Genomic DNA, 22,871 nt, shown 5'->3' on the forward strand with positions numbered 1-22,871 from the left:
TTTTTTTTATATTGCTTGATTTTGTTAATATGGAATCCACCTTTTTTTTTCCCCGTGAGTTTGAAGATAGTGGGTTCCACTTTTTTTTTTTTTTTTTTTTTTTAAATATTGGTTGGTGTTTTTTTTTATTTTTTAATATTGATTGGTGCTTAATATGGGGACCACACTTTTTTTTAAATGCTTAATTGGTTGGTGTTTTTTTGAATTTTTTAATATTGGTTGGTGTTTAATATGGGCACCACATTTTTTTTTTAAGTATTTTAAATATGTTGTTGTACAATAATTTCATTTGCTCCCACTAATGAGTTGATACACATGTGGCAATAAATTCATCATTATTGATTTAATTGTTTGATTTTCTAAGCACTTTTGTATTTTAAGTATGTTGTTGTACAATAATTCCATTTGCTTCCTCTAATAGGTTGATACGCATGTGGCAATGAATCCATCAGGCTATATGGGCCCACAATTTTTTTTTTCAAAAATTGGAAAACGGATATATATATATATAAGTATTTTAAGTATGTTGTTGTACAATAATTTCATTTGCTCCCACTAATGGGTTGATACGCATGTGGCAATAAATTCATCATTATTGATTTAATTGTTTGATTTTCTAAGCATTTTTGTATTTTAAGTATGTTGTTGTACAATAATTTCATTTGCTCCCTCTAATGGGTTGATACGCATGTGACAATGAATCCATCATTATTGATTTAATTGTTTGATTTTCTAAGCACTTTTTTTTAACATTGTTTGTTTTTTAATATGGGATTCACTTTTTTTTTTTAATATTGCTTGATTTTGTTAATATGGGATCCACTTTTTTTTTTCCCGTGAGTTTGGATGTGGTGGGTTCCACTTTTTTTTTTATTACTGGTTGGTGTTTAATATGGGGCCCACAATTTAAAAAAAAAATTAATAGTTGTCTAAAATATGTGGGCCACAATTTTAATTCCTACAAATATTAGTAGTTGTTTTTAAATATTAGTAGTTGTTTAAAATATGCGGGCCCATAATTTAAAAAAAAAAATATTAGTAGTGTTTAAAATATGTGGGCCCACAATTTTTTTTTGGGCCCACAAACGGACGACGAAGAAGCGAGGAAACTCACTCTTCTATATTTCTACTATTTAGAACAGTGAGTTTTACTCACTCTTCGTCGTCCGTCGTGGGCCCCTACCCATAAATAAAAAAATTTGGGCCCCCCATAAATAAATAAATAAAAAATTCCCCCCCCCCCCCCCAATATTAAACAGGCCCACAAAAATAAAAAATAAAAAATTGTAAAAAAAAATAAAAAATTTGGGCCCCCCCATAAAAAGTGGAACCCATCACATCCAAACTAACAGGAAAAGAAAGTGGACCCCATATTAACAAAATCAAGCAATATTAAAAAAAAAAGTGAATCCCGTATTAAAAAAATAAACAATGTTAAAAAAAATTGTGGGCCTCATATTAAACACCATGCGTATCCGTAGCAAACACTAATATAATAAATTTTTAAATACGGAGCACAAACTACAATGTTATATTAATCGTGTTTGAACATAGTATCCCATATTGACAAAATCAAGCAATATAAAAAAAAAAAAGTTAATCCCATATTAAAAAAATAAACAATGTCAAAAAAAAAAGTTCAGACTTTGTATTCTTAGCAAACACTAATATAATAAAGTTTTAGATATGGAGCACAAACTACAGTGTTATATCAATCGTGTTCTGAACATATATATATATATGTCGTCCGTTTGTGGTCCCAAAAAAATTGTGGGCCCACATATTAAACACAAACCATCCAATATTAAAAAAAAGTGTGGTCCTCATATTAAACACAAACCAACCAATATAAAAAAAAGAATTAAAAAAAGTGGAACCCACCATCTCCAAATTCACGAAGAAAAAAAAGTCGATCCCATATTAACAAAATCAAGCAATATAAAAAAAAGTGAATGCCATATTAAAAAAACAAACAATGTAAAAAAAAAAAACGTGCAGACTTTGTATTCGTAGCAAACACTAATATGATAAAGTTTTAGATACGGAGCACAAACTATAATGTTATATTAATCGTGTTTTGAACATTAAAAAAAAAGTAGAAAAAGGTGGAACCCGCCATTTCCAAACTCACGGGGAAAAAAAAGTGAGCCCCATATTAACAAAATAAAGCAACATAAAAAAAGAGTGAATCCCATATTAAAAAAACAACAAATGTCAAAAAAAAAACGTGCAGACTTTGTATTCGTAGCAAACACTAATATAATAAAGTTTTAGATACGGAGCACAAACTACAATGTTAATTGTGGGCCCACATATTAAACACAAACCAACCAATATTAAAAAAAAAAAAGTGTGATCCCCATATTAAGCACAAACCAACCAATATTAAAAAAAAAAAAAGTAAATAAGTGGAACCCACCATCTCCAAACTCAAGGGGAAATAAAAAGTGGACCCCATATTAACAAAATCAAGCAATATAAAAAAAAGTGAATCCCATATTAAAAAAACAAACGATGTCAAAAAAAAAAAAAACTTGCATACTTTGTATTCGTAGCAAACACTAATATAATAAAGTTTTATATACGGAGCACAAACTACAATGTTATATTAATCGTGTTTTGAACATTAAAAAAAAAGTAAAAAAAGTGGAACCCACTATCTCCAAACTCACGGGGAAAAAAAAGTGAACCCCATATTAACAAAATCAAGCAATATAAAAAAAAAGTGAATCCCATATTAAAAAAACAAACAATGTCAAAAAAAAAATGCGCAGACTTTGTATTCGTAGCAAACACTAATATAATAAAGTTTTAGATACGGAGCACAAACTACAATGTTACATTAATCGTGTTTTGAACATAGTAGGGCACTTTTTCGTCGTCCGTTTGTGGGCCAAAAAAAAATTGTGGGCCCACATATTAAACACAAACCAACCAATATTAAAAAAAAAAAAAAAAAGAGGTAAAAAAAATAGAACCCACCATCTCCAAACTCACGGAGAAAAAAAAAGTAGACCCATATTAACAAAATCAAGCAACATAAAAAAAAAGTGAATCCCATATTAAAAAAACGTGCAGACTTTGTATTCGTAGCAAACACTAATATAATAGAGTTTTAGATAGGGAGCACAAACTATAATGTTAATTGTGAGCCCACATATTAAACACAAACCAACCAATATTAAAAAAAAAAAAAAATTGTGGTCCCCGTATTAAACACAAACCAACCAATATTAAAAAAAAAAAGTAAAAAAAGTGGAACTCACCATCTCCAAACTCACGGGAAAAAAAAAGTGGACCCCATATTAACAAAATCGAGCAATATAAAAAAAAGTGAATCCCATATTAAAAAAACAAACAATGTAAAAAAAAAACGTGCGGACTTTGTATTCGTAGCAAATACTAATATAATAAAGTTTTAGATACGGAGCACAAACTATAATGTTATATTAATTGTGTTTTGAACATTAAAAAAAAGTAAAAAAAGCGGAACCCACTATCTCCAAACTCACGGGAAAAAAAAAGTGGATCCCATATTAACAAAATCAAGCAATATAAAAAAAAATGAATCCCATATTAAAAAAATAAACAATGTCAAAAAAAAATGCAGACTTTATATTCGTAGCAAACATTAATATAATAAAGTTTTAGATACGGATCACAAATTACAATGTTATATTAATCGTGTTTTGAACATAATATATAGTGTATATATATATATATAATCACTATTCAAAGATAACTACATACACATAAATGTAATATAATCTAAAGTACGCATGGGCCTGTACTAAAAATATGTGGGAGTGGGAGTTAGAGGACGAACACAACATTAAAACATTGTACAAAAAGCAAAGTAATCTGTACTTTTAAAGGGTCTGTAGTACTTTCTCTCCATTATTCTCATTGATTTAGGTTACACGTGTTTAGTTTATTGTTTGTGCAATAACAGGTGTCTATATTTCCAAGTTTTATACTAGAAATAAATGAAGTACTTCTTCCATTCAAATTAATTAAATCTTTTCTATCTAACTCTTAGTAATAAATGTACTAGAAAATAGTTAATTTTAATTAGAATGTATTTATCGGAGAGAGATAGAGGTAAGATAATAAAATACATCTTTTATTTATGATTTTTTAAAGAGAAAGTGACAAGTAATATGAGACAGAGAGAGTATATATTTTATCATAATATTCATATTTATTGGTGTAAGTCTAAGTCTCAATAGCCTTCGAAAATGATTTGAAAATGTGTAATTAATGTGAAGAGTAAAAAAGGGCAGGCCGGTGCACTAAGCTCCCGCTATGCGCAGGGTCCGGGAAAGGACCGGACCACAAGGGTCTATTGTACGCAGCCTTACCTTGCATTTCTGCAAGAGGTTGTTTCCACGGCTCGAACCCGTGACCTCCTGATCACATGACAACAACTTTACCAGTTACGCCAAGGCTCCCCGAAGAGTAAATATAATAATAAGAACAAAAATTTCTTTGTCTTGATATGTTAACGTGGACAAGTAAAAGTAAACGGAGAGAGTGACTTTTATCCCCGTTTTTCTTCTTTGTCAATACTTTAAACGTGAAGAGAGGACGAACACTAGCAGTGCAAATTTGTACCAAAAGTTATATAAATTATACACTTTAACCAACTATGTTTTTATCCCACTTGCACATATGTCATACTGAGTATTTATTCTCTTCTCATGTATACACGTATGCAGTTCAATTTTAATTCTCTTACACATAACTTGCCCACTTTTGACTTTTTATGTTCTTTAAGAATTAATAAATGAAGTATATATTTCATCATAATATCCATATTTATTGGTGTATAGTCTCAATAGCCTCAGAAAATGATTTGAAAATGAGTAATTAATGTCCAGGATAAAATAAGAAGATGAAAATTTTATTTTTCTTGATATGTTAACGTGGACAAGTAAAAGTGAAGAGAGGGAGTGACTTTTATCCCGTTTTCCTTCTTTGTCAATACTTTACTTATTTTACTCTCCTTTGCAGTCTCTGATTATTGTTTCTTTACATTTATAAAATGTATTACTTTATATTTTCATTTCGAAATTAAAATTTAGTGATTTACGATATAACATATATCTTTCTAATTTTGATTTCTTTGTAACCATTTTTTAATCTATAATTGTTAATATAAAAAATTATAATATATTTTTTAATTAATTTAATAAAAATATTTTATTAGTTTTGCTTTAAATCCAACATATACAACAATGGTTCTTATGTTTGGATCTGAACAATTAGTTAATTGAAATATATTTTTTAATTAATTTAATAAAAATATTTTATTAGTTTTGCTTTAAATCCAATATATATAACAATGGTTCTTATGTTTGGATTTGAAAAATTAGTTAATTGAAATATATTTTTTAATTAATTTAATAAAAATATTTTATTAGTTTTGCTTTAAATCCAATATATACAACAATGGTTCTTATGTTTGGATCTGAAAAATTAGTTAATTGAAATATATTTTTTAATTAATTTAATAAAAATATTAGTTTTGCTTTAAATCCAATATATACAACGATGGTTCTTATGTTTGGCCATAAAAATTATTCACCTTTTTCCTTTTTTTTTTTCACTTTTTTTACTTTTATCGTTTGGCTATAAAAATTATTCACTTTTTTCCCGAGTTGTATTCCGGAATACTAAAAACAAGAAAAACTTGTTTTTCAAAAATTTTCCACTTTTTTACACTACATTTTACCAAAAACTACAATTTCAAAAATTATGGCCAAACACAACTCCAACTCCAACTTCAAAAATTCCCAAAAAAGTGAAAAAGTTTTTGACATTTATGGCCAAATGGGACCTAATAAAGAATTTAAAAAAAAAAATTTAGAATCAAAATATTAATTTTCTCTCATATTCTTACTAATTTTTTTTTTCACATCGATTAACAACTTTCATTATCATGACAATGAGAAAAAAGTCCTGGTCTTTTCATCTCAAAGACTTAATTCCATCATATGTTTTTAATTTTTAAACTCTATTTTTTAATTATAACTAAATTAATGGTACATAAAATACATTTTGTATATGTTGCTATATATAATAACAATTAAAATATTTTTAAAAGTTATTTTCAAAATACAAATGTTAGAGACTGACTAATTAAAGTGAATAGACGTATTCGGCCCGGGCACGTATTTCTAGTATATAAAAAAATAAGAGACTATCTTTTGTGATTTTCTCGAAATTTCACAAGCATAAGTGAAACACTTTTAGGACCTTTTGCTTCATTTGCGAGTAAATCCATATGTTATTTCCCTCCCTCTAAAGTTCTTTAAATTCACTTTAACCCTCTTAAGTCTCTAGTTTTGCTTCATTTCCCCAACCATTATCTGGTTTATGATTTATTAGTCCTTGCAACTTTGCTTCAATACCAATTTTGTCACACGTACTTGAGATTCACATTCAAACACATTTTCGCCATTGCTCTTCTTCTTCTTCTTCATCACCACCATGTCCTCAACCACCGACCAACCCGAATTACGAAGCGAAGCAAAAGAATCTCCGGCCACCGTAACAGATCCCGAAGCAACAGGCTCCGTAGATCCGAACCTCGACGAATCCACTGATGCAGAGGCCGAAAAATCTCACGAGAAATTCACGAATTCCAATGAGGCGAGTGATTCAGATCGAGTAGAAGAAGTTTCTGGAGATGTACAATCAAACGATGCAGAGGCGGAGAAATCCGCGAATCCCGAGGCAAATGAGAGAGTCGAAGAAGTTTCTGGAGATGTACAATTGAACAATGCAGAGGCATCTGAATTGATCCAATCGAATGATCCAGATCCGAAAACGGAGATCAACGTGAAGCAGTTAAAAAAGGATGAGGGTAGCAGAACATTCACAATGAGAGAGTTGTTGGATGAATTGAAGAATGGTGATGTCAATGAAGATTCTGAACCCGAAAGACGCCAAAGCGATACGCCTCACAGGTTTGTCTTACTTTGACTAGACACACACCAAATTTTAGAAATAAAAAAGAGACTTTTGAGATGTGTGTAATGTACTAAAAAATATCATCAATGTATTCTCGATTGAATCAGGTGCTTCTGTATTACAAGTGCATTCTCGAATGTATAGTTAACTATAGCTGACGCGAAAATATGGAAGGTCATGCTATTGGATGATATGATCATGAATGAAGATAAGTAAAAGATAAAATAAAGTTGACTAGGAAACTAGCTAATTGATAAGAAGATGAGGGCTGGTTGACAGTAAAAGTGCATTCCTGATTGTAAAATATACTCATCCAAGTTAACGCCTTAACGGTAGTTGATGCGAATGCAACAAAGTTAAGGTGGTTGGATGATATGATCATGAATGAAGATAAGTAAAAGACAAAGTAAAGTTGACTAGGAAACTAGCTAATTGATAAGAAGATGAGGGCTGGTTGACACTAAAATTGCAGTCTTGATTGTAATATATTCTCGTCTAACTTAACTGTAGTTGATGGGAATGCAACAAAGTCCAGGTGGTTGGATGAAATAATCATGACCGAAAATATATGAAACATAGACAAAATTTGAGAAAAAGATTGAGCAAGTATGGTTGGTCAGCAGTAAATGTGCACACTTGAATGTAAGATGTACTCATCCAAGTTCACTATAGCAGGCACAAAAGCAAGAAAAGCACACTCGGTTAGAGAAAATAACCATGAACTAAAGTAAATGAAGCACTAACAAAATTTGAAAATGGATAACATTGAAGAAGATGATGGTTGGTCTGTGAGTTATGACCTTGCCAGCATTTGAAGGTACCACTCTCTACTACTTTCTTGTCTTGACAACTGATATTGGCTTGCCCAGTTTCTTCCACGAAAGTACATATAATGAAACACAAAAATATAATGTCTAAAGCACAAAATGAATGTAAAGTATTCTGAGTACCTAGATGGCATACTCGTGGGTTAAAGGCTGAAAGTTTGCCTCTTGTGTATTCATGCTTCAAATTAGTCGAGGCTTCTGTTTTTATCCTCGAGAATAGATTCAGACATCATTTTCTGATAATAAGAGCTATACCTAACACCTCATGATGATGTTAACATCAATCTAATCCCAAAGTTGAATATGAATTTAAGAAGGATAGAAGGATTATTACTTCCATTTGATGTTAAAATAAACACTCCCTATAGCTAAGTTTCTCCAGAGATGTAACATTTGAAGGCATTTTGTTTGCTTTAACTGTGTAATCAATCAATTTAATCTATTTATTAGAATAATATCTGCTGTTTATTTTGAATAACTTCTACAACCACAAATACTTCAGCTTGACCTCAATACCTCAAGACGTCTTACTATATTTTGTTCTTTTGTGTGTGTGGTTTTTTTTTTTTTTTTTTTTTTTTTTTTTTTTAACATTAAGAAGCCTGTAACTTACATTTTCCTATTTACTTGTGAATTTGATTCTCCAGTCAACAGAGCAGTCAGCAGCTCGCAGACAGTAATGCTGCCTTGGAGTTGATTAACAGCGTCACAGGTGCTGACGAGGAGGGCCGATCTCGGCAACGGATTCTAACATATGCTGCCCGGAGGTATATCTAATCTTTAGTACCATTTTAGTTGTGGTGTCACATATCTTAATTGGGCTTAGGCTGTGTCATTCCAGTTTCCAATTTCATGATAAGTTTTATGGTTTGTAAATCAAGAGGTTTCCAGACAATTCACTTTCTACAAGGAGTCAGAGTTCTTTTCTTATATATTTGATAGGTAATGATTTTATTGAGATATCTCCAGCACCAAGTGGGTGCTGGGAGAGTGTACATTGCAAAAGGAAAAACTCAGATCCTCTTCAAATCCTGTAATGAAAGTAGAAGTCTAACATGGTATCAATTTCATTCACCCTTTTAAGCCAAAAAGCTTAACACCAAAACAATTTTATCTATCTGAGCATGCTTTCCTTTTTCTTTCTTCAGAATATTAATGATTTCTCTCACCTTAAATCACCCACCATACAATTGCTCTATGGTATTAAAATTTTCAAACTTTACCCAATTCCTCCTCTAGTCCGCTTACTAATAGCTCCTTTATTATTCTTGGCATGGTCCATTTCACCTTTAATATATTCAATAGCATGCTCCATATCCAATTGATTTATTTACAGTGAATGAAAAGATGATTTGCATCTTCGTATTACTGTTTGCACAAAACAAATATGTCGTAGAAGTATAATCCCCTTCTCTGTAGATTGTCCTGGGTTAGACAAGCCTCGTTAGCCACCAAGTTAAACATGCCACTTTATGGGGAGTTTTGTTTTCCAAGATTTTCCTCTATGGGCGATCGGGATGTGAGATATTACCTCTATAAAGTAGTTTGTAACTGGAGTAGAGTATTCAATGTATGCGCTGTGTAAGGTTGTTCATCGCAAAACATGAGAATTAATTGGAGTACTTTGAAATGTTTCGCTAGGACCACAATGAACTACTATCTTATGGGAGAAGGAGAAGAAGAGGAAGAGGAAGAAAATTTTGAAGTATGAAACAACTGTTTCATTATCTGTTCCATGTCATGTTGAGAATAAATTTCTTATTTCTGTCAATGTGGGGTTTCTTGGTGATTTTGTTTTGTTCTTCTCTTTTTGGTTTGGTTAGTGCATTTGTGCACAACCCTTATGGATCTGTATTCTGAACTGCATAGAAATCTTTCCCATATTAAGCTTTGATATTTCTTGAATGCCTATCTGAGTTTTGATCTGTGTGCAGGTATGCTAGTGCACTAGAGCGAAATCCAGAAGATTATGATGCGCTTTATAATTGGGCACTGGTTCTTCAGGTATTTCAGTTTTCTGGACTGATTGTTTTGCAATTTTCTTTTTGTCATCTTATGAAATCTTTTTATAGGAATGATCTATAGAAAAGGAAAAAGAATATGAGAAAGAGAAACCCCATTATCTATGTATAAGGATCTGAATCTTCCTTTTATAAAGATTATTCATGGTTCGATAATTCCTAGTTTTGACTTTTCATGCAGGAAAGTGCAGATAATGTAACCCCAGATTCCACTTCACCTTCAAAAGATTCTTTGCTTGAAGAGGCGTGCAAAAAGTATGAGGAGGCAACTCGTCTTTGTCCTACGCTGAATGATGTATGTATTCAAAACCTCTTAATAGTCTTTTGATTTTTTTTACAATTCATATATATTTAAGATGTAAATTTAATATAACTGGTCTAGGTTACATTGTGATATTGGATGGAGTAACATTTACATGAAGATCAGAGTACTTTATGTGAAAGTCACTATTATTGGCCTATGTTATGATCTCACTATTGTCATACGTATTAGCTTTCTATCTGATGATTTTCTTTTCAATATACCCTTTTCATTATTCTCCAGTAGCAAAACCCACAACCTTGTACCGAATTGCAAATTTAATACTGTATTGTCCACTTCCATTGAAGTGAATCCATTGGCATTGAGTTGCAGGAGCAATTGGTATTGTTTGCACAAGTTCCTAGCTTTAATATTGAGTTATTGACACACGCACACACATATATATTGATATATAGTCAAAGTATTAGAACATGGTATGAAAGATAGCGGTTAATTGGTAAAGATTCCTTCAGCTTCTGAGCAATGGTCTGTCTTGTTTATCCATGTCTTGTTCCTATTTATCTCAGGCTTACTACAATTGGGCCATTGCAATATCTGATCGAGCCAAAATCCGGGGTCGTACAAAAGAAGCTGAAGAACTTTGGAAGCAGGTTAGTGTTAACTCTATCATGTTACTTGCTCTCATTGCCTCATGGGAGAAAAGAATGTTCTCTTTGGTCCTAAGAGATGAGAGACATCTTTCCTCATCAACTCATAAGAAAAAAGAGAGAGAGAGAGAGACATCTTTCCTCATCTATGTTTCTATATTTTGTCAAGAGATGTATAACCTTTGCAAGTACCATGGGTGAAGATTGTGAAGTTGTTCTGAATTACTGTCAGACTGGAACAGCCACCTTAGTAGCATTTGCCTTATTATTTCTTTGTTACCTAATTGATGAACTGTTTGGTAGCAAGAAATTGGTTTCCTGTTTTAAGTTTCAGAATGTTGAAAGGAGAATCCAAACAATGGTGTTGTTATTGCTTCTGTTCTAAATACACAATTTCATGCGAACACAAACAAAAAAAAGAAAGAAAGAAAAAGCGTGTCTGTGCTTTATTTGATCCCTATTCTTCTCAACACCCAACATTCCTTGCACCTTTATCCCCCATCCTCAATATTACCGCTCCCGCCTCTTCCCGAACCCCAACCCAACTTTCGTCACCCTATTCCTACGATATCCTTCCCCCATTCTTTTTCCTCTTCATCTGTTGTCGTCGCCCCTTCTGTCCTCTATCGCCATCCAACACCATTCCCTTCCCCCACCTCTGCACTACCTTTCCGCAGCTCACTAGCATATTCGTCCTTTTCTTCTTTCCAACTTTGTTCAAAAACTGCTTTTGTTCCTGCCAGTTCTTCTATTTGGTTGTAACAACTTCATATAATTAAAGAAGTATTATTTTGATTTTTCTAGAAACAGAATAGAAACACATTTTTTGAGTTTTGATTTTTAGCTGAAATAAGCACAAATGTATCCGTTGCTAGTCCTATATTGATGATTTCTAGTTGGCAACTTATGATTTATGTCATCTCTTCTTTCTCCTTCAGCTCCTAAGCTTCTCTATATAATTGATCTCATCAATAACAAGAAAACTTGTCCTTATTCAAAAACTTTTCTTTTTCTTTTAAATTTTCAGGCAACAAAGAACTACGAAAAGGCTGTCCAGCTCAATTGGAACAGTCCACAGGTAATTTCTAAGCTAGTTTAACTAACCCTAATAAGTGGCTATTTGCTCCCTGTTTTCCCCTTTCCAGCCCCATTTTTTTTAATACTATTTTTGTGGAGGCTGTATTATCACAAATAACGACCAAGATATCCTTTTGATTTTCCTATCTGTTAGTACAAAGGCCTTATTATTTCTTTGGGTATGCCAATTACCAGTTTATCATATAGCTCTTTCTAAAGGATGCAGTTGTACTATGTTTTATGATCAAAATACCAGATTATTGATCTCCCTTTGTTTTTTATTTGGGGGGTCGTGTAATTGATCTGCTTTTGTACTGAAGTGATTAGGTGGGTTTTTACGATAAACAATTTTCTGTATGTTATGCTTGCTGAAATTCTGGTTAAGGAGACATTGTCCGTTCGTTTCATATGTAATTTGTTGCTTCTCTTTTTCCTGAATAAAAGAATTTGCTGCTTTTCTCTTGAAATGCATTATATTACCTTCTATTGATCTACTTTTAAGCTTTTGTCCTCTAGAGTTTTTCCCTACTCTAATTCCTTTGACTGTCATTCCAGGCATTGAACAACTGGGGACTTGCCCTGCAGGTATCTTTACTTGAAAAAAACCTATTGCTGGACAAGCTTTTCCAGACTTTAAAATATTGACTTAGTGTAGTTTATGTCATTATAGTTCCTGACTTTTGCTGTGTATTTCAGTTTGCCAAATTGAAATCTGACCGTATGCTTTTCTAAATACATTCAGGAACTCAGTGCAATTGTCCCTGCAAGAGAAAAGCTAACAATTGTCAAAACAGCAATTAGTAAGGTACTGGTGTTATTTGATGAGACAGCCTAAATATGAAGAATAAGCTGCAAAATCATTTAGGTGCAGCAGTTTGGTAGAATCCTAAAAAGCATTGTGTATCTGATTTTTGTTTATGCTCATGTCACTCATCAATTCGTATGAACTTGCAGTTTCGTGCAGCAATCCAACTTCAATTTGATTTCCATAGGGCAATCTACAACCTTGGAACTGTTCTGGTAGGTTTAACATATTTGCTCCTTCTGGCTTCTGTACTTGGGAGAGTGATGATCATTTACAGCTACCTCCCTCCTTTTTCAAGTGAAAATCGAAAAAAGTTGAGCAATATGAAAGGACAAAGTGGAAATGATTATAACCTTCGTTTTGCAGTATGGATTAGCAGAGGACATGTCAAGAACAGGGGGAGCTGTTAATGCTAAAGAGATTTCTCCTAATGAGTTGTACAGCCAGTCTGCGATTTACATTGCTGCTGCACATGCACTGAAACCGAATTACTCGGTATATCATTTATATTTGAAATATATGGTCCATTTTATCTCCATTATATTTCTGTTTGTATAACTAAAGGGTCAATTGGTTGTGATGAAAAGGAAAGGAGTGTGGAAACACTGAGTGAAGTCAGAAATGCATTATATCTCTAATCTATGCGTTCCCTTCTAGTTTCTTCAAACTAATCCACCACTGACATAGTAACTGTTGGTGCTGGTGTCATCACTTATTATTAACTCTAGCCATCTCAAAAGAGAGTATAACTCTGTACCCTGGTGGTACACATTGCATCTGAAGGGAATTCAAGATTTTAATCATAATTCTGCTAGCTAGTGAAGGAAAATTGTGATCAGCAAGCCAGCGGCTATTCTTCTGTTTTAACTTCTTGTTCAGTTCCCGCATTCTCTGTTGTCCTCATTTCAGCTTGCTGTTGTTATGCAGGTTTATACAAGTGCCTTGAAGCTTGTGCGATCTATGGTATGTATTTTGCTTGAATCCTGTAGTTTCTGAATATTTGTATTGTATTTTCTTATTACTCATGAAACTCAGGAGTATATTTGAAATTATATGCAACTAAAGAGAAGTGAACCCAAAACAGGAGATAACACTTGTTTTTGGATAGATTTGAGATTTTATAAGAATCAAACTGAGTTTTATACATTTTTTTAATAATATAATATTAAGAAGCAAGAACAAATGAGGGGAGAAGGTTTCCATTCAAAAAAAGTCGACAACGTTTTGGCATAGCATGGAATGATAATTTTACATTATGGTGATCAAAATTCAAAATGGTTGAGAATCTTTTTATGAAATATCGAATACTCCTTTCATTTATTAGTATATTCAAGGGAGCTGTTTAGTATGGCAAAAGCAAAAGGTGAAGGTTCAATGAGAAGTTGGTGAAGTTGGTTTCACCTCTTAAACTAATCTCTCTCTCGACCGGTCAGTGAGAAAATAGAAAATAGAGAACAAGTTTTTCTTTGCAACTACATAGGATAATTTTGTAATTCTAGTTTTAATCATTACTAAGTCGGATCCCTTCCCTTCTTTCACTTAAAAAAACCTTCTTGCTTTGCCGTCAAGTATCATTTGCAGTGGTCTGTGAAACAAGCGCCGTTCAACTCTGATTATGTAATATTTTGATTATTGAGATGAGCATGTGGTGAAGCCTTTACTTCTTTGGGCATATTTGGTCTTACTAGGCATATAAGTTTGTCAAATCATGCAATCAAGTTCTAAAAGCTCGTATCTGTTTCAGCTACCTCTGCCCTACCTAAAGGTCGGATATCTCACTTCACCACCTGCTGGTAGTCCGCTCGCACCACACAGTGACTGGAAGCGTTCTCAGTTTGTTTTGAATCACGAAGGACTTCAACAGGTGAAAAAAGTCCATGCCTCAGTTTGTTAGCAATAAATACACATTATATTTATGGACATTAGCCTGGTTCTTTTCTTTCTTCATGGAGAGTTTACACAATTCTAGCTCCATATGGAAACATGTCTTGCATTCAAAATTTTCATGCTATGAGGTTTCACCACAATTATAATGGCGTAACTAAATTCAATTGTTTTCAACCATGGAAAAGTATCATCAAATCACGTGGTTGGACCTTACTATTGCTTATCATTATTTGCATGATCCTTTTGAACTTTTAGCATTGCATATCACTTATGTTAAGCCTGCCATGTCACAGGTTTGCACTGTTTTGCCTTTGCTATTTTCTTCTTGTTATCAAATTCTAGTTTCCCACTTGAACGGGAGAATGCTCGATTTCCCTAAAGGTCAACGTTAATTCCATTTGATGCGCACAAAGTGGCGTTTTCTTCTTGTAGATCCATCAAGTAGATGACAGGAAATTATTTCCTTTTAAAAGTGATGAAGTGTGTGACCATCTCATCTAAAAGCTTAAGTTGTTAGAAAAAGCACACTTTTATATTCTTAGTTATGTCTTCAACACGTCCCCTCACATGCAAACCTGATTCTTTTTCATGGCCAAGCACGTGAAAATTCTTTTTGTAATAGGTGTGAGACTCGAAAATAGGAGATCAACCTGCTCTTATACCATGTTGAAGTGTGTGATTATCTCATCTAAAAGTTAAGCTGTTAGAAAGAGCACACTTCTATGTTCTTAATTATGCTTCAACAAGATGGATAATGTTGTTCTTGCTTGTTTAATTTGATACATAAATGTAGTTTCCTTACTAGTAATTAACTAATTCCTTTTCCTGCGTGGACAGATCAGTAAAGTTGATCAAAGACACATGTCAAGAAACCTTTCATCAACTTCAGCAGATACAAGTCCCAGTAGACAAGCAATTAAAGTTGATGTGCCAGATATCATCTCTGTATCAGCCTGTGCGGATCTTACATTACCACCTGGTGCAGGTCTCTGTATTGATACGATTCATGGGCCAGTTTATATGGTAATTCTTCACGCTATCTCAACTTACATTTTCCGCTTATGATTCTCCTGGGGCTGATCTGATTGTTATTTGAGCTAATGTATGAAATATGCCTTCGAGAACAGTAATAGTTTGATTACGATTTTTTGTAACTTGGTGATAATCAGTGTCAGATCCAGTCCCATGCAAACCTATACATTGGAGACAACAATACATACGTTTCTTAATTATTTGAGGCAGTCGTATTTTCTGACAACATGGGCCAAATGAAAATTATAAGTCATTTATGGATTATTTTCTATGTAGGATGTTTTGAGTGCTTCCTTTAGCAAATGATTAAGATTTTTAAAGTCATTGCCTCCTTTGCAAAATGGGCCCATGTTTTCATAGTGCATTTTGCCTATTGTCTTTGGAATTTAATGGGACATTATGGACATCAAGCCCGGACCTACCCTTTACCATCCTTGACCTGTTTGTTGTGGCAGCCCACTCACCTTTCTTCATCTTGTGATGAGAAATCTGGTTAGATAGATATACCTTTAGACACGAGCTGACTTCTATGAGCTATCTACGTCCACTTTGATTATGTTAAATCTACTTCTCATTCTCTGTGGTCCTCCCTCTCTTACTCCCATGCACAAATATGTTGTGGTAATTTCACTAACTTTATGCTACCTTTATGGTGCTAGATATATTTGCTTTGTTCAGAAAACATAAAAAATGGGCCCCAGAGGTGATCATGAACATCGTGTGCAGCTCGGCACTGACCATTCTTCTTATTTCATGGAAACAGTACTCGTTAGTTTTATGTAGGGGTGGAAGTAGGAAAATGAAGGTTTAGATATTAAATATGTTCATTTTAAGATTGATTTTTTGATAGGAATCACCTCCTAATTTACCTTTTCCAGTTTTGGACTTTTAGTACGTATTTTACATTCCTAGAAAAATTTCCTTCTGCATTATCTGTGACATTCTTTTATTTCTCAGATCGCTGATTCATGGGAGTCTTTGGACTGGTGGCTTGATGCGATTCGCTTGGTTTACACGATAGGTGCTAGAAGCAAGAGTGATGTTTTGGCAGGCATCATCACTTCTTAAGCTTTTTGCCTGTAACTATGTGATCAACCTCAAAGGCGGCTTTCCTGCTAGAGAAAAGCCCGATTTAATAGCCTCTGGAGTCTGCAGCTAATGTACACTTGTATATTATTTGATTTATCACATGAAATGAGGTTCATTGAAGTTCCTCTTTTAAGCGGATGTACGTCCAGGACTACAAATATTTGAGCTCGTATTGATGTTTCATAGATGTGGATTAAGGAAGAGACTTTTGTCAAATTTATTCTTAGAGGCTTTTTATTGTTTGCCTAAGGGGTACCATCGTCTATTGAGTTGATTTGCTTATTTAAATTGATGCATAGCATTTTTAGTCATGCATTTAGTAAGAATTTGAGACATATTCAGACATTGTAAACAAGATTGATCATAGCTAGTGTACTTACCATTTTTCAGGGTTTTCCTGTTGTTTACTATACAGTTACGTGCAATTGACTTTTAATTTACGGAAAAGGGCTAAATATACCCCTGTACTATTGAAAAAGGGCTAAATATACCCTTCGTTATACTTTGGGTCTATATATATCTCTGCCGTTATACTATTGGTTCAAATATATTTTTTGACCGTTAAAGTTGTCCAAAGTGGACATTCAATCCTACATGGCACTAGCAATAGATGAGGTGGATGTCACGTGGCATGCCACTTCACCACCCCTAACTCGTTTTACCCCTCTCTTTTATTTGTTCTTCACCACTAAATTTTCTTTCCCTCCTCCACCATTGCCATCATTGCTGCCACATGGCAGAAGGCGGACCTTATCCAAAACGGATAAAATGTCCCGATATATCAAACTTCGAATGGTAATAGAAGCGCAAATTAATTATTAATGACGAGCATTTTACACAACAAACTCAGTTTATAAAATGGTTACAAGTAGCTTTTTCACAACAATGTCAAACGCGAGATACCAAGACAAAATGGACAAAACTCAATCCTCACCTCTGTAATCCAGGTGGGACATTGGATATCGAAAGTTTATTAATGGTACTGAATGTTAGATTCTCAATCACTCAATGTGCTCTAATGATTTCCTAGTCCAATTGACAGGCATTAAAACCCCAAAAGAAAGTGGTGCAATAGGAACGAAGATTTTCAAGCTGCATGGATATATCCACCTTCTGCCATGTGACGGCAGTGATGGCAATGGTGGTGGATGGGAAAGAAATTTAGTGGTGGAAGAACAAACAGAAGGGAGGGGTAAAATGGGTAGGGGTGGTGAGTTGGCATGTCACGTGACATCCACCTCATCTATTCTTAGTGCCATGTAGGATTGGATATCCACTTTGGACAACTTTATCGATGGAAGGGTATATTTGAACCAATAGTATAACGGCAGGGGTATATTTGGATCCAAAGTATAACGAAGGGTATATTTAGCCCTTTTCCAATAGTACAGGGTATATTTGGCCCTTTTCCGTTTAATTTATCCCATAGAAAAGAAAACACACATTGTTTAAAAATTAATCCTGCAACTGATGTTTACACTACCAATTTGCCTTCATCGTGGTTAATGGATGTGTATTTTCAATGTAATTTTTAACTGCTAAAGTTAAATTGTTTGGTTCGGTGTAAACACTTGGCGCGGCTTTTTACCCTCACACGTCTCTTTCTAGTGTGTCTCTCTCGCGTGCTATCTCTCTCTCTCTCTCAAAAGATTAGACTATTCAAAATTGAAAAGTGATAGGACAAACAAGAGTGGCAAGTGAGGACTTCTTCTAGTATGGTTTTTTAAAAGAATTTTAGGAATTATGATCTTGGATGTTTTCCGCTTACAAAAAACTACTAGTACTTTGCACAAGAAATTGTGGAGAAATTTATTGTTAATTTCATCTGTGAGGTACAACTTTATCAATTCCTATACTAAGAATGCAGAAAAAAGAAACAAAACGAGCTGCAGGTGATATCAAAATTCTCCTGTAAATCAGTACATTAGTTTTTTGATTGACCAGCTGGACACTAAAAAGTTCTTCAAGAAGCCAAAAATTTCATGCAGATGGGAGGAGTTACTTTTGCCAAAGCAAGTATAGATGAAGGAAGAATCCATAGACCTTCTCCACAAATCAAACCAGAAGCAACTGCTGGAACCATCACCTTAGCCTTCTTAGAGTTAAGTTTATGCCACACAAATACAACCAGACTCCCTATACACATATCAATACCAAAATATCCACCAATTAAAAATGGCACCGCCATCGCCATAGGCAATGGCATCCACTTCCCTATCTTCTCCGGAGAAAGATCTTTCACCAAATTTATCGCGACAGCAAATGCAAAAAACCCATAACACAGCTGCAAGCAATGTTGAGGCAAAGCTGAAACTCCTTGCACACTAAGAATCGCCATATTTCGATAGATTAATGCATAAGGTGCCTTGAATTCACCATTTGGGTTGCCAATATCAAATGCATTGTAGAACAAGAAGAAACATAGTGGACCTATCACACAGCCTAAGGCTGTCCCAATAGCCTGGCTAAGAAACATAGTTTTTGGAGATGTTAAAGTTAAGTGCCCTGTCTTAAAATCTTGCATTAAAATGCAAGAAGTGTTAACCACAGATTTTATCAAACCACAACCAGCTAAACCAGCAATGACACCATGTTCTTTACCAGCCAATGCAGCCATCATGAAAAGTCCCACTTTGCCGTAGTTATAGGCCATGTTTATATCAGTCAAACCTGAGCCATACGCGTTGCAAAAAGCTAAAGATGGAGCAAAAAGATAGGCTATGATCACCCAATACCATCTGATCTCATGGAAAATCAATGGAATCATAATCACAGCAACAATCCCGAAGGCTAAATACCCTACACCTCCTACCCACATCGGAATGCTTTCTCTAACAAACGCTTCATCATATTTCACATCCTCCGAATTCTTCTTCTGCCTCACCCCTGCCGCTGAAAATTTTAAAAATTGAAGTATTTAATATACTTAATCATCATACAGTTTATACAGTCAAACATCTCTATAACGATATCGTTTGTTCGGATATTTTTTGGCTGCTATAGCATAATGTTGTTATAGAAAACATATAGTATAACATAACATGAATCGGCTCCAAAGAAAGCTTGGTTGTAATAGTGAAATGTTGTTATAGAGGATGAATGTTACAGACAGGTTTGACTACATGTGGTATTCTCTCCTTTTAAAGTTTACCTGGACTTGGATTTTTGCGTTTATACCGCTCATGAACACTGCATAGTGTGAAATACATTATCTTGACAAAATTGTAGAGCCCGTCACCGAGGAGGAGGGCAATGGAGATGAAGACCTAAATGGCAGGAAACATAATACTAGAATGAACAATCTGTAGATATTTTTTGAGATTTTATTATGAATAAATACAATTAGGAGAAAGAGAAAGGAAAATGATTAATAACCTTGTAACCATTAAGGCTTTTCATACTGGATTCTGGTATATCAGCTGGGAACCATTCTCCTTTAAGATTTGCAATGAGTGGCCACATTACACCCCATGAAAGAACAGCTCCAAGAAGCAATGATATGTTCACTATATGTGGACATATCATTCCAGTTCCCACATAAGTCAAGCTAAAATCAAAGTAAAATCTACATAATAGAGAATTATATGTTAGGACATGATCATGATTAAGTCCAAAAAAAATGCGGAATACATCGACAACCATTTAAACTTGCCAGTAAATTTTATTTAGATACTTGAACTACGGCCTGTTCTGATTGAACACATGACAAAGTGTTCCTATCAGACACTTCCGGCTCGAATTTTGGAAAAGTTTTTGCCTGTGTTCTCAAGCGCCCACTACGTAGATAAGTTAGAGACGGGGCTGTCGATGTATTCAGCCAAAAAAAAAAAGATTTTAATGATTACATACGTTTGTTTCCAGGCTTTTAATCCAAAAGTGGGGAACTGTTGAAATCCACAACCCTCTTTGCCAGTATAAAACCACTGAAAGAAAGCCCAAGTAAAACTATAGCTAAAGAACTTGAGGAATCCTTTCACTTGCTTTCTGCAAAATAATCAAGAAATTATATTATGCCCCATTAAGAATTTAAGACCCAAAAACTACTTAAAAGGAAAGTCTTTCTTTTATTACTAGTATTTTTACCTAGCTCTCTTATCATTCTTGCCATGAAATCCATTAATAAGAACAGCAGTTGCCATTCCAGTTGGAAAAGTCAACTTGTAGTCCACTATCAAAACCTGTGTATTGGAAAACAATATTGTTGATTTCATCAATTAATAATGTAAATTCAAATGATAAAAAAAAGAACCTTTCAAGTTCTTAAAGTTACCTTTCTAAGAGGAACCAATACAAACAGTCCAATAAAACAAACTACAAGAAGATAGCCAATCATCCAACCAATCTCAAGTTTTTTGTAACTGTCTGATGTATTTCCTAATGTTCCAACCCCGGCTAGCTCATAAGTTTTCTTGTCCATTCCCAATAAATAAGATCCCAGTCCACCTGAAAATTCAAATATATTTCGTCACATAATTAGAACAATGATAATTTTATTCATGAAATACATAATTAAAACAACACATTAGTACATTACCTCCAAGAGCAATGCTATAACATGCAACAGAACATGTTTGTATCATGGTATTTTCCTGTTTTGTAAAAGGAACAGAGACGAACCCGAGCTTTTTAAGGATCTTAGTCCACGCCTGAATGAAAACGTAGGCAAGAAGAGCAGCTGATACATTGAGATTTGGATTAATCCCGGTTGTAAGGTTCATTTTCATTTGTATCACACTGTAAATGCAACCAATAATCGTACTAGCAATAACTCCTCGTAACGTTATTTGTTTAGTCCAAGGTTGAATTCTCTCCGGAAAATGTTCCTCCTGCTCCCCCTCCCCGTGTTCTTCAACAGTAAAATCGCGAACTTGCTCTGGTTCATTGTTGTTAACATTCATGGCTTCAACTAGAACAATAAAAAAGAATGACACAACTTAAGCATAGTTATAAAGTTATGCAAAAATTAATGTTTAGATAGATAGAGAAATTAATACCTTGAAGAAGAGCTAGCTATAGCTGAAAATGTTGGCTTCAATGGTGGAAGTTAGAGACAAAATTAATTATGTAAAAGGGGAATATAATGAGAAGTACTGCTACAAATAATTCTTGAGAATATTTTTACCAAAAGAAAGAAAGATGTCAGACTGAAAGAATGAAACTTTTTATAGTGAAGTGATAGTAATGAACAATTCCTAGAGCTACATATGGGCTCTGTACTTCTTTTTTTGATCTGGTCCCAGAATTTTGAGAATGAGTTCTCTGAAAGTACTCAATCTTATATATTACTAATATTATTCCAACTATTTCGAAATTTTGTACTTTTTTTACTCATAAAGTATTACCTCCAGACTGTAAGTTGACTAATTTTATGATGAGTATAAAGTATTTTCGCATTGTACTAGGAAAGAAAAATAAAATAATATATATATATATATATTAATGTATGTACACACACAAACACACATATAAAGTAAGAAAAATAACCACCATATATGGAGAGAGCTTATTTAACAAGCATCTTGCTAGCGTGCAGACCTTATCATCAGAAGCAGACTCAGGATCTAAGTTTAATGGGTTCAATTTTACATTAACTTTATTGTACAAATATTTATTGAGATTTTAATAAAATTTTCTATATACTTTCTGTCAAAAGTTCTATGTTCATATGAAGCATAGCCAAAAGACTGCATCCGCCTTTGTTTATCATTGACCTCTGCATTATTAGGATAGAGTTTAAATTTTGTGCACTGATATCATGTCGATCATGTTAAATTATCTTATAATTACCAGAAACTTTTCAAGACAAGCTTGATATGGTAACTTAAAATTTATTAAAAGAGTAATTATAACATTCTCTAGGCTGTTAAATTATAGTTATAGTGTAACTTTTTAAATAAAATTAATGTAAAAATAATAATCCATAAGGATAATGTACTAGTAGAGGAGGTTCTTCCATCATAGTCACCCAACTTTATATGTCTTTTTCTTCCTCTTCCTTTTTTTCATTTTGGGATCTACAAATAAATTGAATTTGAGCTCTCTTGTAACAATTATAGATCAACTTTTAACATTTTTGGACAAAGACGTGTATTAACCTGTAGTTCTCAAAAAGGATATATATATATATATATATATATATATATATATATATATATATATATATATATTCGGATGCAGAAAATTCCATCATGATGAGAGTTCCTTTTCGAATATAATGAAGAAATGTCAAGTATATATCAATAAAATAAA

General features: G+C 33.6%; 2 protein-coding genes across 2 annotated transcripts; one reads left to right on the plus strand and one right to left on the minus strand.

Annotated features, from left to right (window-relative positions):
- The first annotated feature begins 6,312 nt into the window (after window positions 1-6,312).
- LOC132634716 (protein HLB1) lies at window positions 6,313-17,032 on the plus strand. Its single transcript, XM_060350739.1, has 14 exons — window positions 6,313-6,971; window positions 8,450-8,569; window positions 9,737-9,806; window positions 10,005-10,118; window positions 10,652-10,735; window positions 11,760-11,810; window positions 12,365-12,394; window positions 12,552-12,614; window positions 12,764-12,829; window positions 12,981-13,109; window positions 13,542-13,577; window positions 14,359-14,478; window positions 15,339-15,524; window positions 16,491-17,032. The coding sequence occupies exons 1-14, from the start codon at window positions 6,493-6,495 to the stop codon at window positions 16,599-16,601; spliced, it is 1,659 nt and encodes a 552-aa protein (XP_060206722.1). The 5' UTR covers window positions 6,313-6,492; the 3' UTR covers window positions 16,602-17,032.
- A 1,374-nt stretch (window positions 17,033-18,406) lies between these two features.
- LOC132634717 (metal-nicotianamine transporter YSL1) lies at window positions 18,407-21,884 on the minus strand. The gene is made up of 8 exons (XM_060350740.1): window positions 21,617-21,884; window positions 21,157-21,528; window positions 20,893-21,065; window positions 20,706-20,800; window positions 20,472-20,606; window positions 19,998-20,187; window positions 19,774-19,888; window positions 18,407-19,514 (listed from the first exon to the last, which is right to left on the minus strand). Exons 2-8 carry the CDS (start codon window positions 21,518-21,520, stop codon window positions 18,586-18,588), a joined length of 2,001 nt encoding a protein of 666 aa, XP_060206723.1. The 5' UTR covers window positions 21,521-21,528; window positions 21,617-21,884; the 3' UTR covers window positions 18,407-18,585.
- Between the last annotated feature and the right edge of the window lie 987 nt (window positions 21,885-22,871).

This window comes from Lycium barbarum, chromosome 4 (genome assembly GCF_019175385.1).
Source record: "Lycium barbarum isolate Lr01 chromosome 4, ASM1917538v2, whole genome shotgun sequence".
NCBI lineage: Eukaryota > Viridiplantae > Streptophyta > Magnoliopsida > Solanales > Solanaceae > Lycium > Lycium barbarum.

Excerpts from the sequence above, each read along its gene's own strand:
- LOC132634716 (XM_060350739.1), top strand. The coding sequence starts at position 6,493 with ATGTCCTCAACCACCGACCAACCCGAATTACGAAGCGAAGCAAAAGAA. Across the intron at positions 10,119-10,651 it reads TTTGTCCTACGCTGAATGAT|GCTTACTACAATTGGGCCAT; the intron begins GTATGTATTCAA and ends TATTTATCTCAG. Across the intron at positions 14,479-15,338 it reads ATCACGAAGGACTTCAACAG|ATCAGTAAAGTTGATCAAAG; the intron begins GTGAAAAAAGTC and ends CTGCGTGGACAG.
- LOC132634717 (XM_060350740.1), bottom strand. The coding sequence starts at position 21,520 with ATGAATGTTAACAACAATGAACCAGAGCAAGTTCGCGATTTTACTGTT. Across the intron at positions 20,801-20,892 it reads TATTGGTTCCTCTTAGAAAG|GTTTTGATAGTGGACTACAA; the intron begins GTAACTTTAAGA and ends TCCAATACACAG. Across the intron at positions 20,607-20,705 it reads AAGAATGATAAGAGAGCTAG|AAAGCAAGTGAAAGGATTCC; the intron begins GTAAAAATACTA and ends ATTATTTTGCAG.